Source organism: Argopecten irradians, chromosome 16, assembly GCF_041381155.1.
Source record: "Argopecten irradians isolate NY chromosome 16, Ai_NY, whole genome shotgun sequence".
NCBI lineage: Eukaryota > Metazoa > Mollusca > Bivalvia > Pectinida > Pectinidae > Argopecten > Argopecten irradians.
In genome coordinates this window covers 15,139,324-15,154,789 of record NC_091149.1, presented here as the reverse complement: position 1 = coordinate 15,154,789, position 15,466 = coordinate 15,139,324, and the positions used below count along the sequence as shown (strand labels likewise).

Genomic DNA, 15,466 nt, shown 5'->3' with positions numbered 1-15,466 from the left:
ATATCTTGTATTATGGTGGGAAAATGATGAAGATAATCAGATTGACTTCCCTTTCAACCAACCGAAGAGAAGTAACTCTGACAGACTAGAATGCATGATTTCAAAAACGCTGTAAAAATATTTTTGCAATAAAGATATCATATCATACAAAACAAAATGTAAAGCTAACGTGGACAACATCGTGGCAATGAATACAATGCTGTACTTGCATTTTGCTTTGAAAACATTAGGAAATCCAATGAATTTAAAAATAACAAATTGAGAAATGACGTTTAACACCTCTACCCTTTACCAACAGTCTCCAAAATATAAGTATCAATTAATTCTGATTATATTGCGAAATTACTTAAAAATACTTGATAATCTATAATGCCCTCAAGGCGATGACACTTATTAATTAAGGTGTCATTTTTTTCTTAATTGCTGTCAACTTGTATCTGTAATTAATTAACTCGAGGCTGTGTCTTCTTGTAGAAAAAAATAGTTAAAAAACATGCAATTAATTTATTTGTCAGTAATTAACTATTATTTACCATTTGATGCCTTAGGCGAGCATTATAATCAAAGGTACGGATGCGGATATATGTATTTCAGACAGTTGTGACAAGATATTCTTATTTTTTTTCCAATCTGACATTTCATATGGATAACAACAAAAGATAATTCGAAGGTTTTAGGATAAGATAACTTTTATTATACACATTTAAAGTCGATATTGTATTTCTTCTGACCTTCATGCTGTACCTACATGTGCATACAGCATGAATGGTCGTCTCGATTGATAAGATGCTTGATACATGGAAAAGGTCAAAAAAGAAAGAAAGAAAGACAGACAGAAAGAAAGAACTTATCTGGCACTGTCAAGTAGATAAAATGAAACCTCAATAAGCTATTTTGGCCTTTCAGCATTAGGCTTGCCGAGTGCTAACCAGCCAAACGTTTTCAGAAAACTAGATATACTTATCTCAATAATTGAATACAATGAAGTCTCAATAGTTTAGAAGCATTTTTATTGTGTCATTGCCATGGCTTATTTTTTTGAATTTTTCAAAATATTGACGACGTTCGTACACTTATATATCTCCATTGAATGGCATAGCTACACCGCAAATATCAATGACGTAAATTTAATGCCCATCAAATGCTAGCTTCTATAATTCTAATAAAATACAAGGCTCGTTTCCTTCAGTAGATGTTAATGCTAAAATCTAACTATCACAGTATATAATTCTGGTACTTAAACCAGACGATATCAGGGCTACCCAGACATTTGCATTGTTAGAATATCGAATTTTGGTACCATGACTAGGACGGACTTAATGTCTGGTGGCAAAATTAGAGGAAACTCGGACTAAACATGATGTTTTCGTCTGGTACCATGACTAGAGGAAGCTTGAACTAAACTAGATGTTTTTGTTTGGTACCAATACTAGAGGAAGATCAAACTAAACTAGATGTCTAGCAGCCATGATATCAATGTCTGGTGTCAAGATCAAAGCAAACGCATGCTGCTGTATATTAGCCAAAATGTCTGAATTTGGTGGAAGGACTTGAAACATCTGCCCAACCACATCTACATTTGTCCTTGGTACTCCAGTGGTTACTACCACTGTCGTTACACGTATATCCACCCCTGGACAATGTCATAGCAAAACTGAAGGCTCATTTTGACAAAAAAAAATGAACCGGTAGTTTGGTCCAATAATGTACATCAAAACAATCGAATAGCTCAACGCTATACATTAAGGTAGCTGACTGTGTTGCATTGAAGTTTGGCGGAGCTCTCACTGTCATCTCTAGAGGAAATAAGTGCAGGTCTGTGATTGGTCAGTTTTCCCTCCTGAACTCACCTTCAATTTTACTGTGAGATAATGCAGGGGTGGATATAATGACAGTGATGGTAACTCCTGGAGTATCGAGGATGTCTGTGCATTAAAAAAGAAAGTCAGCATTCTTTAGAATTTCCACAACGGGAATCGCAGCACGTGTGCGCTGTAATTTTCGTACATAGTTATATTTCACTGGCAATCGTGGGGTAACCACATTCAAGCCACACGTAATGTATTTGTACTTCAATGTATGAAAATGGCAACATAATTTCAAGGGCTTTAAAAACACAAGTCGCACTGCGTTCTTGTCAGTTAAGTCAGAATACATGTGCATAACAAAGAATTTTAACAACACAAGGAAAACATTACAACTCGACATAATCTTTATCACAGTGATGGATTCTAAAATAAAATGGATTCTAAAATAAATAAATACTTGCTCCGGTTGATACATAAATAAGACATATCATAACAAGTAAACCAATTAATAATTCACATGAAATATGTTTAAAAGAGCAATTAACAAATTATTTAATCACACGGTGAAAATAAACTTACCTCTTATTTTCATTTTGTTGAGATAGGTCTAGTATTTGATTGAGTATGGAAAATATCACAACGTTTATAAATACCAATACACACCTCATTCAAAATTCCTAATTCAATAAATAATAATGAAAATAATATAAAAAGAAGAAAAAAAACCAAAACATTTAATAACAAATACTTTCATCATATCTTGACGGTCAAGTTTCGGATAGAAATATTGCATTGGTGGTGAGGTAAACAAAGTGGATCCGGATGTTAGATACACTATTTACTTCAGTATACATTCGAAGTACAGATATTGGACAAGGGGAAATAACTTTGTAATCACCCATTCACGTGAACTATCAGAGTAACCTCCCTTTGTCTGACTAAACAAGGACATAAAAACAAAATATTACAAAAGGACTGTACTACTAGTGAAGCTTCATATACGAGTTCAAATACAAGTTGTCGTGAAATCAATTTCCCATTTCACACTTTTTTCAAACAATATCACCAAGTTGAACGAAATAAATCAACGGAAAAAATGTTTCTTCAGTTTCAAAAAGAAATAGTCATTTTATGCTATGGTTCAAGGGAAACAACTTTTGTATGTCTACTGGAGAAACATAAATGTCATTGATAACATTCACACTTTCCGAAAAGAATAAATCATAAACGAAATTCAGCGAACCAGATTACATCAACGAAATCATTCAATAATAAAATGAAAATCAAATTAAAAACTTTATATATGCAGTCGATCGAAAGAGTAATTTGGCAAATGTAGACATTGAGATCCTGTAAAGTTAGGGTTCTATTTCCGTGATCGTCATGAATGTTTGAACATAAGGTTTTTTACAATAATTTATCCAAAGTGTCTCGACGAGTTCGGCTCCCACGACTTGGCTAGTGTTATGGCTAACCAACCACAGAAGCAACACGCCATCTTGTTTCAGATATATGTCCACAAATTTCTTCTCAACGTCCAGTAGTTTTGAACTATTTCGGATTTCCTCGGGAAACTGGGTACAATCCAGAAACTTCCGAATGTACATGTTTTTTCTCCTCGGTGTGAAAACCATAATTACACTGAACAGCAGATACAGTCCATTTACAGCAGACATTCCTATGAGTAAAAACCAAACTATAATGAATACTTTCTCGTTAAAGAGATTTATAGGCAAGGAACACTGGATCGTCCACCTTTGTACATTTTGGAGCTGCCGAATATCCATGTCGCAGAATGCAACTCTTGGGAATCTTTTTAAATCTTCCCAATTTTTATTGATGGTTAAGCCACGAACGTAATCTGTCCCAAGGTTCATGAAGTCGTTGCCTAAAAAGGCGTCGACAAGAAATATCTGTGCAATAGTATTCAAAAAGTATAATAATATTGTTATTATGTAAATAAAAGACATATAATTTCCAGAGTTGATGCAACCGATGTGTAGTTGCTCCTTCATCCTTCGAACTCGATGATGTATCGACGATTTGCCATCTCGGATATCTATCCATTTGTCAATGTACGATACTATGATACTTAGATGTTCAGCCCGTTTTTTCGGAGACATATAAGTTGCTTCATTGGACATACGAAGAATCTTCTTTGTATTAATACCCGAATATCCAGATGTTCCTTTCCAGAATAATCTTGGAAAATAGAACATGGCTGCTAAAAAGACAAGAATGAGCGGAACCCACTGGTAGTAAGAAATCTCGCGTTCTTCTCGAGAGGTGTCCGAGACCGGAAGTATTTCGTCAAAAGGAACAGCATAATTGTTTTTTATCCAACAGTAACTGTTCGTGTAAGCCACGTGAAATTTCTCGAACTGTGCCGGACAGAAGCACGTGATTGGATCGCCAACATACTGCCTGGCACTCACAAGCACCGACAGTGAAATCAAGAACGCAACACACAACTTCCGGTTTGCCTGTTGGATGTAGGTGTCATCACTGATGTCAAAGGTCACAATTGAGATTGCATTTTCGGTAAGATCGGCGAAGCTAAAAAAAAAAAGACATGATAAGATAATATACTTTACAAAAACATGTTAAGATTAATCGTCTTCTTATAAATAATAACTTGTTATGCTATTCATTATAATGTTAACCTCATTGAAGCCAATTAAATCAGCTTATTCATGTATCCAATTAATACACGCGCCCAAAACAGGTCATAAAGGATATCTGCTATTGTTAAGAATAAAGTTACATTAGCAAATGTTCGTACGAACATTTTATGTCTCCCACTTTAATTATTTAGTTACTTTTCTTGTATCCGTTATATAATAACCTCTATACAAGTAGGATATCATGGACGTTTCTTAACAAATATCCTTGACATATGGGCTGTATCTAACAATTCCCCACGCGATGTGGAAAGATGCTTGACAGGATTGAAACTCGGTTGAAGAATGCCAAAATATTTGTGACACAACAATCGCAGATCAATTTTCATGACTTCCATTATTAAAAATTAATAAATTAATAAATAACAAAACGAATATACCACAGCCTCCCAAAACATACAGACATTCACACTCGCCAGATATTGCATATAAAGTATATCTTCCTCTAGTGGCCCCGACTGTTAAATGGAAATTAATTCTCATCAACCAGTCAGTAAGCCAACCATCTACAGCTATATGTACTGTAAATGTTATTTATAACATTTTAATCTACAAAATTGTTATTTCTGTTGTTGTTTTGGTTTGTGAAACAAATATCAATAAATATCTGTTCTAGCAAGATTGCAATACTTTTGTAAAAATACACAAATGCATGCGGTATATGCAAAAGTCATCAAGGTTAGAAAAGAACACGTCAGCAATGTTACAAATATGTTCACAATGATTAATTAATGTTTTGCCTCAACGGAAAGTCAGTCGAATCGGTAGTCTTAACTACAGCTGGTTCCCGTCAGAAAGGAATACAGAAAGCTTAAAATACTTCTTAAATAGACTATTTCTCGACAAAAGGACAGGCGTCCATATATATTACCTAGCATAGAATTAAACGCGGGGCTAGGGACCAAAGAGCTAGATTGACGTCATGAAAATAGAGAGAGAGAGAGAGAGAGAGAGAGAGAGAGGTTAAGATATTGATAGTTCCTGTCTTGAAATTGTGACATAAATCCTTTAGTTTGATAAATGATATGAATGAGAAAAGGATGAAGACTGATTATCATGATGTCATTCTGACCTTGATCTATCCTGTCTTACTCTGGGCGATATGATAAGCATTGCTGCTCTGAAGTTAATGAAAAGCGACACAGTTAAAAAAAAGTTCATTTTCTCAAGTGCACGTTACTTAGTACTTTAACCCATTTTGCTGATCAGTTTAAACATACATGTACAAACGCAGGTGTTAAACAAAAACCATCCACTCTTCACCTGGCATACAGTGTAGAGGGAATCGCTATTACACACGATAATTAATTTTCAGGCGCTTTTACTGAAAATAATATATTTCGATAAATATGAGAGTAGTTTAACTGTTCTTCCGTCAGTCAATTGTGGTCTCCAATGCATGCAATGTCGATGTTTGTTTTAGTTTCGGGCGTTTTAGAGACTGCGTTATGTTTGTATTGTGTTGTTATAACGGATCTTTTGCGTAGCATTGAATGGCTACATCATAGGAGCATATTGGCAAAGAAACTAATTTTAAAAGTCTAAGAACCAGCACTAAAATTATGGCCAACTGTGGCTGGAACACAGACCACAGAGCCTTCCTGATTGATCGCGCTGAAGCATGCCACCGAAGACATCGAACAACACACCCCGCCCGGTCACATTATACTGACAACGGCCAAACCAGTCGTCCCACTCTCTTCATATCAAGCAGGAGCAGAAACTATCCCTTTATAGACTATGGTTTGGTTCGGCCATGTGACAGGACCAAGAACCTTCCTTTCACAGTGGTGAAAGCTCATCTCAAATAAAAATCACGAGCAAAATATTGAAACACACTTTGAATGTTACAAACGATGCTGAGTTTATATTATTGCAAATTACTTTTAATACTCATTCTTTATCATAACGAATTTGAGGTTTAGTTATCCAGATGTTGCCATTACCATTTAATCTAAAGAAATGTTATGTATACGAGCGGAATTTGATGAATTGGAGGTAAAAAAAGACTGATTAGGTCGGGGTTTTAGTACAGTCTTACGCTGTATCATTGTCCAGAACGTGATAGTTAAGTTATAGTACTCAATTATAATATTAATACACGTACCTTAATACATCTTTCATATCAAAAGATATGAACTAAGATCTAGTTCGAGGGTACTAAATAGCAGTATGTTGTCGAGAATGCTCGTGTTTTTAGGGAGACTGCGGCATGTTATTGTTATGTCTCGTTCTGATAGTGGAACTCAGGCCAAAAAAATATATGTCTGTTTTTGGCTACCCCACCGACCCTAATTTTTTAGCCCCGCTCCTTATTGTTTTTCAAGGTGATCGGGTGGTGTAGTGGTTAAGCCACTCGCCTTTCACCTTGCCGGCCGGGGTTCAATCCCCGGCACGGACGTGAAAAGGTAAGGAGTCACCTGCCCGATCACGTGGGTTTTCTCCGGGCACTCTGGTTTCCTCCCACACTAAGATCCCTCTCGCGCTTACATCCGGGCCATCGAGAATGATTTGCATAAGTTGTATAACTTGTTCCGTAATCGATATAAAATAAATAATATTTCTTTTATTGTTTTTCCACTTTTCTACGAAAAAAATGTAAACGTCGGAATTTCGATCTTAGACTCCGGTTCAGGCCATTATTTTAGAGTGAAAGACACTAAAAAAAAAAAAAAAAAATACAAAAAAAAAAAAAAAAAAAAAAATGCTGACCTACCGACCCTATTTTTTTGCCAGTGTAACTCTTAACAGACATATATTTTAAATGGGAACTATAATTCATTTGTTTTTACAGAATTTGAAGTGTCTCTGCCCGGAGTCAAGCACTTCCCCTTTAAAGGACCGGGATTGAAAAGAAAATTATTGAAACGCTTTTCTACTTTTAGACCGGTGCTGAGTGGAAATGATGTTTCTTAACTCCATACTAGAGCGATTTGAATAAGCTATAATCCAATGGTTGCACTCACAGGTTGAGCTACGGTATGTATACGAGCGGAATTTGATGAATTGGCGACGAACAAAAGACTAATTAGATCGGAATTGTAGTACGGCTTTACTATGTAATACGTGATGTTTGTTTATAATAGACTGTCATATTAAAGCTGAAATCACCGTGTTCATTCATAACATCAAACATTGAATAAAATGCAAAAGAATAAAGTTGACGTTTAATATAGTCCGAGGACAGAATTGTTTTCTAGGGTTTCACTTTGGAAAGGTTTGGTAGGTATGTTTTTGTCTCAATGTAATAGTGGAACTAATTATTGATGCAAAATATCAATATGACCATGTAGAACACTAAATTCTGTCACATCGTGTAAATTGTGCCCTGTTGATTGGTTGATTAGACTTATTGTTCTATTAACAGTCAGGGGGATTTAAGTGATTTAAGTGCGTTGTCTGTGTACAAAATGTGTTCATGTTTTGGGAGACCGTTATGCTCATGTTGTGCCAGTAGATGAATTTTCACTATGAACATATATCAGACTAGGACACTAGCAAAGTTTTGTGTTGTAACCTCATCTCAGGCTATCAATAAAACACTGTTGATGTTATTAATGCTTTTTTGAGAAACGTTTATGTTTTAAGCATTAAACTGCTTATTGTTTCGGATAATAGGCATATGACCGACCACTGCATTATATAAAAATAACCTGAGCCACGCTAGCCGTCATATTCCTATGAACCCAAACAGAACTTGTCAGGCTCATATAGTGACAATGCAACGAAAATGTCAATATTTGATTCTGAATTATAGTGGGCCATGGTGACAACATGATCTTCCCCAGAGGTGCGAACGTTCAGCATAGATACATTGAATCTATTTGAACTTTATTAAAACGATGCCGAATGATACAAATGACTTATCATACTCATTCTTTATAGGAAAGATTTAATACGAGGAAATTTGATGAATTGGATTTGAAAAACAACTTGATATGAATGTCATTACGGTCGTAAATCTGTAATCACTATAACAACACGACAATTATCATCCATTGTAATATCGGGACTCTTAAATCAAGATGTCGTTCCAATGATAAAGTACATGCATAATATAGCATCTGGCTTTCGTCAATACTCTGAATTATCGGCAAAAGAAAAATATGATAATCTAAAATATAGTTCAAGATTAATAACTTTAGTGCTAAGGTCGATAAATCAAGACTGATTCTCTGTGCTATATCATCATTTCTCTCATACACAGTGATATGATACTGGCTGGTCTTGGGTAATACACGCATTTCAGAAACTATGCTGTTTTTACTTTAAAAGTTACAGACAACGGGATTTGCGTAGGAAATTTCACGCAATTTCCATGTATGGAGAATTGACTTGCAGCCGCGGTTTTATTTTTCAAATTTATCTCAAAATGGTGAAATATTACAGTTGTAAAATCGCAATAAACGTCGACGTATGAGAGATAACCATTCTTTCATATGTGGATATGAGGGATAGGGGATAGGGATAGTCTACCCGACGGTCTTGTGTCATTGCGAAAACATTCTAACAGGATTTGTTAATCAATTAGCATTCATATTGTGACATAAATAAAGTCGTGTAGGTGAAGGTGTACCTGAGCTGCCAGGAGAACAGATACAATGCCCCATATGTGCATATAATGACAAGAGGCCCATGGGCCTTAACGATCATCTGACTGTTAGCACAATACAACAGTCGTTTAAAGAGTTTAGCCTATTTGACCTCTGTGACCTTGAATTAAGTAAGGTTATTCATTTGAACACGCTTGGTAGCCTTTCATCCAAGGATGCTACATGCCCACTATGAGTATCCTGGGCATTTCGATTCTTGAGAAGTCGTTTAAAAATTTAAGCCGAATTGACCCCTGTAACCTTGAATGAAGATCAAGTTCATTCATTTGAACAAACTTGGTAGCCCTTCATACCAGCATGCCACAGTCCCAATATCAGGTCCCTAGGCCTCTTAGGTATTCAAAAGAAGTCATTTAAAATTTTAGCCTTATTGACCTCTTTGACCTTAAATGAAGATCAAGTTCATTCATTTAAGCAAACTTGGTAGCCCTTTATCCCCGCATGCCATGGGCCCAATAGCAGGTGTCTAGGCCTCTTACTTATTAACAAGAAGATGTTTAGAGGATTTTAGCCTATTTGACTCCTATGACCTGGAATGAAGGTCAAGGTCATTCATTTGAGCAAACTTGGTAGTCCTTCATCCCCGCAAGCTACAGGCCCAATATCAGTACCCTGGGCCTTCTGGTTCTTGAGAAGAATTCGTTTAAAGATTTGACTTCTGTGACCTTGAATGAAAGTCAAGGTCATTCATTTTAACAAACTTGGTAGCCCATTATCCCAGCATGCTACAGGTCAAGTATCAGTGTACTGGGCCTTTCTATTGTGTTTACGCACGGCGGACGGCTGACGGCGCACGACGACGGACGGTTCATGATGACAATAGGCCATTCTGACCCTTCGGGTCGGATGACCTAAAGACTAATTATATATATATATATAACTTTCTATCTCGGTTACCAAATTTTGCATTTAGCCTCTCTTCTTTTTAACGCCCTCCTTGACACCGCCTCATTTTTGCTTTTTTTGGCGGAGCGCTCGCACCTGTGAGGTAGGCTCTGGGTTCTACCGCCTGGCCGAGACACATCAAAGTCTAAAAAGGCGGTAGTTTGCGCTCCTGCTTGGCGCTCAGCATAAGGCAGTGGGACGACTGGTTCGCCCGTTATAGGTATAATGTGACTGGAGGGAGGGTGTGTGATGTGTCTTCAGTGATATAGCACTATGCAAAGGACAAGTGTTCCACTACACAAGAACACACAACATAGATATACCACAGTCTCCCAAACACGCACCACACACGTCATTCACAATACATTGACTGTAGATAGAACTAATTAATAAAACAAACAAGTAATGATAGATGCATAATGCATCACACAACAACTTGAGTATTATGCACGTTCACACGACGTGAAAAAGAGAGGCGGGGACTAAAAAAACTCTACACCTGTTTTTACTCTGAGAATAATGTTGATTTAACATGCAAAGTACCTTTGATTCATGTTCTATAAAAAACTTAGGCTTGACATTACTAGTATCCAGATGTCGCACTTACAGTTTAAGTTGTGGTTATATTATGTTTAGTAGTAAAATATAGCTGATAAAGTAACGATTAGTTCTACTATACTTTATACCCCAGCCTAGGGCAACGCGATTCTGCGTAACATTAATTATTCGAATGTACTTACTCTCACTGTTTTGAGCTATTGGTAAGGGCAGAGTTGCATAATGACAAGGAGACACAAGAAGAATATACTGCAGCCTCCCAAAATATTGATAGATTTACGCACGCAAAACAGGTCAAGCACAGGGGAGGCCGTCCTTAAATGATCCGAGTTGTTAATAGGAAGTTAATCCAAAGCAAAACCAATAATTAGTTGTTGAATTCATCGTTTGTCTTGATTTCATTGCTTTTTATAAACCACGAAAAATAAAAAAAAATATTAAAAAAGTAAAGAAAAAAAAAATATAATTATACAATGGCCGAAACATAGATCAAATATTAAACATGGCCAAAATGCATAAAATAGTATACTTGGCCAAAATAAATAATATACATGGGCAAAAAATAAATCAGATAATATACCTGGCTGAAAAATGAATAATATGATATACCTGGCAAAAAAATGATATACTTGACCCCAAAAAAATTTAATTATATACATGGCTGAAATATAAATAAAACAATATACATAGTGGAAAATTAAAATAATGTAGATGGACGAAGAATAAATAAAATAAACATGGCCTAAAATAAAATATACATGGCCGAAAAATATTGGAAGTAGTCTAAGGTCAAAATGAACTAAACTAAAAAATAGAAATGGGCCAGGATAAAATTTACAATCCATTGATACGTTTATTCCTTAATTAAAATCATGCTTATTAAACGTTAACGTTATTTCATTTCATTTCATTTCAACAAATTTTAATTGCAAATAATATGCAAATGAATTTGGCGACAGGCAAAGCCTATATTAGCCATCTCCAAACAAATCCGGTATAGTACAATTATCAACAAAATATTATAACATTTAACATTACATTATGAATGAATATTATTATTAGTGTATCTCCCCAACATATCATAGTAGAAAAATCTAAATAAATCTATTAGTTTCAGATATATATTCTGATATGCATTGCAATAAATATGTATTTTTTTCTTCATCACAATTGTCACAGCTATGCAGTTAAGTTTTTGTGTTAAAATGCGAGTGGGGAATATTATAATTATGTATTTTGGTTCTGAGTGATGATCTTTGTTCATTAAATAAAGGACATATGAAAAGATAATGTTCGGCTGTTAACGTTATGCTTATTCCTTTTATGTATTCGTTTTCTATAAGAATGATATAAACGTGTCATTATAACCAAATCATACTTACAGCTTAAACTGTGGTTATGTTAGGTTTGTGAGAAAATGATGAATGGGAGAGGAAAAAAAGATTGATTTGATAGGCTAGCTTTCTTGACCTTGATCTATATTAACGCCCAGTATAGCGTGATAGGTATCTTTAATCTTTGGTCGTCATATCACAGCCCTTAAATAAAATAATCTAATATCATATGATTTACGATTATAGCATTTGGTTGAGGTCATCACATGGATCTATTACGGAAATAGGACATAGTTATTCTTTTCGAGCTATAAAAATGACAGTAAAAACACAAGAATATAAATCAACTTATTTTTCAGGCGACTTTGTATCGTTCACCAATTCGAGGCAATTTTACGATTTCAGAGTAAAATTAAAGATGCTCCATCGCTGACAAATGGTATTTTTTCTTTATCAAAAACAGTATAAGACGATTCAGTATTTTTTCTTTAGTTACAAAAATACTTATTTTATACCATTACTATCATTGAAAAGTTTGAGCTCTTAATTTTACTTTAAGATAAAAATATTAAAAATAATTAAATGGATACCGAAAAAAATCCGTGGTACTATGTTCTATATGGAATAAAGTACTGATTGTGCATGTACCATATGTTATTTGACATATATATATACACGATTAAACACCATTCACTGTTAAAATGATGAGTATCATTTATGCTCTGTCGGCGATGTAGCATCTTTAAATAATTGTTTACATTTTTCTGATATATTAAACCATTTTTCTTTCCAAGAGGCAAGGCGGCCGATCGTCATCACAGGTGCACGTGTAACTTATAATTCTTCTTAACTAATCGTATGTCAGGGGAATGTTTTAACAATAAATACAAAGAAAATGCATTTCAAGATAATTGGTTATAAGTACAATTTTATTGCCTTGGCTTCAAGACTCTCTACATCATAATAATATAAACATTTCAGTTATAATTATACGAAGTATTCATGAAAAATTTGTCCTTTTTATAGTGTTATCTTACTGAAATATACAGCCAAAGACTATTAATTTGTTGATATAAGGACATGATGACTTTGTAGAGGATTGGTATGTTGAACAAATAATTTCACAAACTATATCGTATATTTTCGCTAACTTGAAAGTTAAATTTTAGCGCTTTTAAAATTTCGCGATTTGGCTAGAATTATTTATATAAAATTCATCAGTTTCTATATCTTTGCGACCAAAGAAATGTCTCGCGAAATCGCGAAAATATTTTCCGCACAGACATAATCGGCTATACGGTTATTATGTTCTTAACAATACTAGCAATCTATTCAAACTGCGAAACGTGGAAGGAATTTCTTAAGAAACGAAATTTCCGAAGAAATCTCATGAAGACAAAGACAATGGTATTATATATATTTATCATGATTAGTTGAAAAGCATTATGACAAGGTAAATGTATGTTTGGTTTTTTTTATTATAAAGGTCCACTGAAAAATGATTTGTAATATCCCATAGAGCCGTTTATAGTGACACACAGGAATATAAGAAGTCTTTGTTGGTAGCATACAACATAGGTTTAAATACTATACAGAAATTGAATCCGAGTTTGTAGTATTCTTTTAAAGGTTGTTGTTATGTGAAGGTCTTATACACATGTATACTATACAAACATTCATACATATACTATAAGAAGGGTTTTAAATAGAACGTTCGGTTCACTTTTAAATATCACTGAGAACTCTTAACGTGGTAGTACCAGTTATTGTTAAAAATGTTTAAAATCTAATACGATTAAAAGTATGTAGGTATACCATTGTAGTCAATCAACAGACCGAATGTGATTACTGAAATATATACACAATAAAGGTACGTAATAGAGGAAATCGTAAAGTATTGAATTAATACATATTTGATATATAGTCATATTATGTTACAGGGGCGGAGAAATTTATAAAAATTTTGCTTTAGAAAAAAAATCCATTTTAATTGATCTTTATTTATTTTGACAACGTCAAATTGAATATCTCAATCAAGTTAATACATAATTTAGAATAAAATCTCACTTAAGATAGATTCAAACGTGTTCTGAGCACAGAAAAGAAAACATTATTTCACTTGAATTCAAATGCTTATTTTTTACCGAAATGCCAAGGGCTATGCTATAGCCGTTGATAAGACGGTTTGAAATATTAAAATAATAAATATGTAATTATAGTTTTCAAAGGAGACCGATATTACTATTAAGTCACGTACATAACCTTGACCTCGGCGCGTTGGAATAGAGTCTAGTAAATGTAATATTTGACCATTTATTGAAAGCTTAATGACTAATTTAATTTCTTTGTTTTATATAAAATATAGATCATTTCTTCAATATATACTACCATTTATTGTAATTTTAAAGTAATTTGTTTTGTATGAAATACAAAGCATTCTTTTTTCAATATACGAGATGTATACTACCATGCACATGTATAGGTTAAAAAAAAAACCCACACACATAATACTACATTAAAATAATACTTACAGGCCCATCCTCTCGTGGACTAGTACGGAGCTCGAGAACCCACGATGTTACATTTGAGATAAAAACCCACTCCGGGTACGCCCGTTTTCTCCGACTGTTTTGGAACCGCTAGTTTTGTATTTGAGAATCAACCACTGCTTGGTTAGGTTCGGAATCCCACGGTATAACAATATGTGACACCAACACACTCCTGGTCCTCTGTAGGTATACCACAAGATGGTATATACCCAGCACAAACAGTACGTGTATATACCCTCTTGAAATTGGAAGCTAATTGCGGGTATACTCAAAAGAGTCTAGACCACACTGGTGTAATGGCAGAAGTGGATTTCAACTTCACGCGAGAAAATATGAGCAGATTATATTTCTTTGGTTTAATCTTAAGTAGTTATGATAGGTTTGTGAGTCAGAGTTGGGCCTAGTACATATTTATATGATTAAGATTTAAAGTATTATGTATCCGTACTGATACTGTTGTGTATTTCCATGTTAGAATAGCGTATAGTATAACCATATTTGGAGTTGTTGGTTCCGGTTTAAGTATTCCTTATCATTATATGTTTATTCATAATTTTTGCCTTTTATTGCAGATTACAGATCCTTATAACCACTCTGTTAAATAGAGGATGTGAGAACATCCAATAAAGGGTCATGTTCGGATGACCTTTCTACCACGTGTACTTCAGATCACATACATTTTCTACTCATTGTTACGTCAATTGATAACGCCATTTCGTCCAAATATACATATACATTAAGCTTTGTTGTGCTCTTCGGGAGAGATGACTACGTACACGAAAATATTTCGAACAGCTTTTTCAAACTTTTTCGTTCTGAGTCAAGATTCTGGCAGTGCAAATTTGATTGGCCATTGCCAAAGGTCATCTTGACGTGACTCCTAATGAGATGTTGTCAGATCCTCTTATCAAACGTAGTGATAATAAGGATCTGTATTTTAATCAGATTGTTGCAGAACAGTAACGTAGATTTTCTTGTTGTTATCGTAAATAAACAAGGTTAAACATACCGAACGTAGAAAAATAAATTCATATCAAA

General features: G+C 34.6%; 1 protein-coding gene across 1 annotated transcript; it reads right to left on the bottom strand.

Moving 5' to 3' along the window:
* Positions 1 to 1,043: 1,043 nt before the first annotated feature.
* On the bottom strand, positions 1,044 to 14,660 carry LOC138311009 (innexin unc-9-like). The gene is made up of 2 exons (XM_069252437.1): positions 14,411 to 14,660; positions 1,044 to 4,364 (listed from the first exon to the last, which is right to left on the bottom strand). The coding sequence occupies exons 1-2, from the start codon at positions 14,416 to 14,418 to the stop codon at positions 3,167 to 3,169; spliced, it is 1,206 nt and encodes a 401-aa protein (XP_069108538.1). The 5' UTR covers positions 14,419 to 14,660; the 3' UTR covers positions 1,044 to 3,166.
* Positions 14,661 to 15,466: the final 806 nt, after the last annotated feature.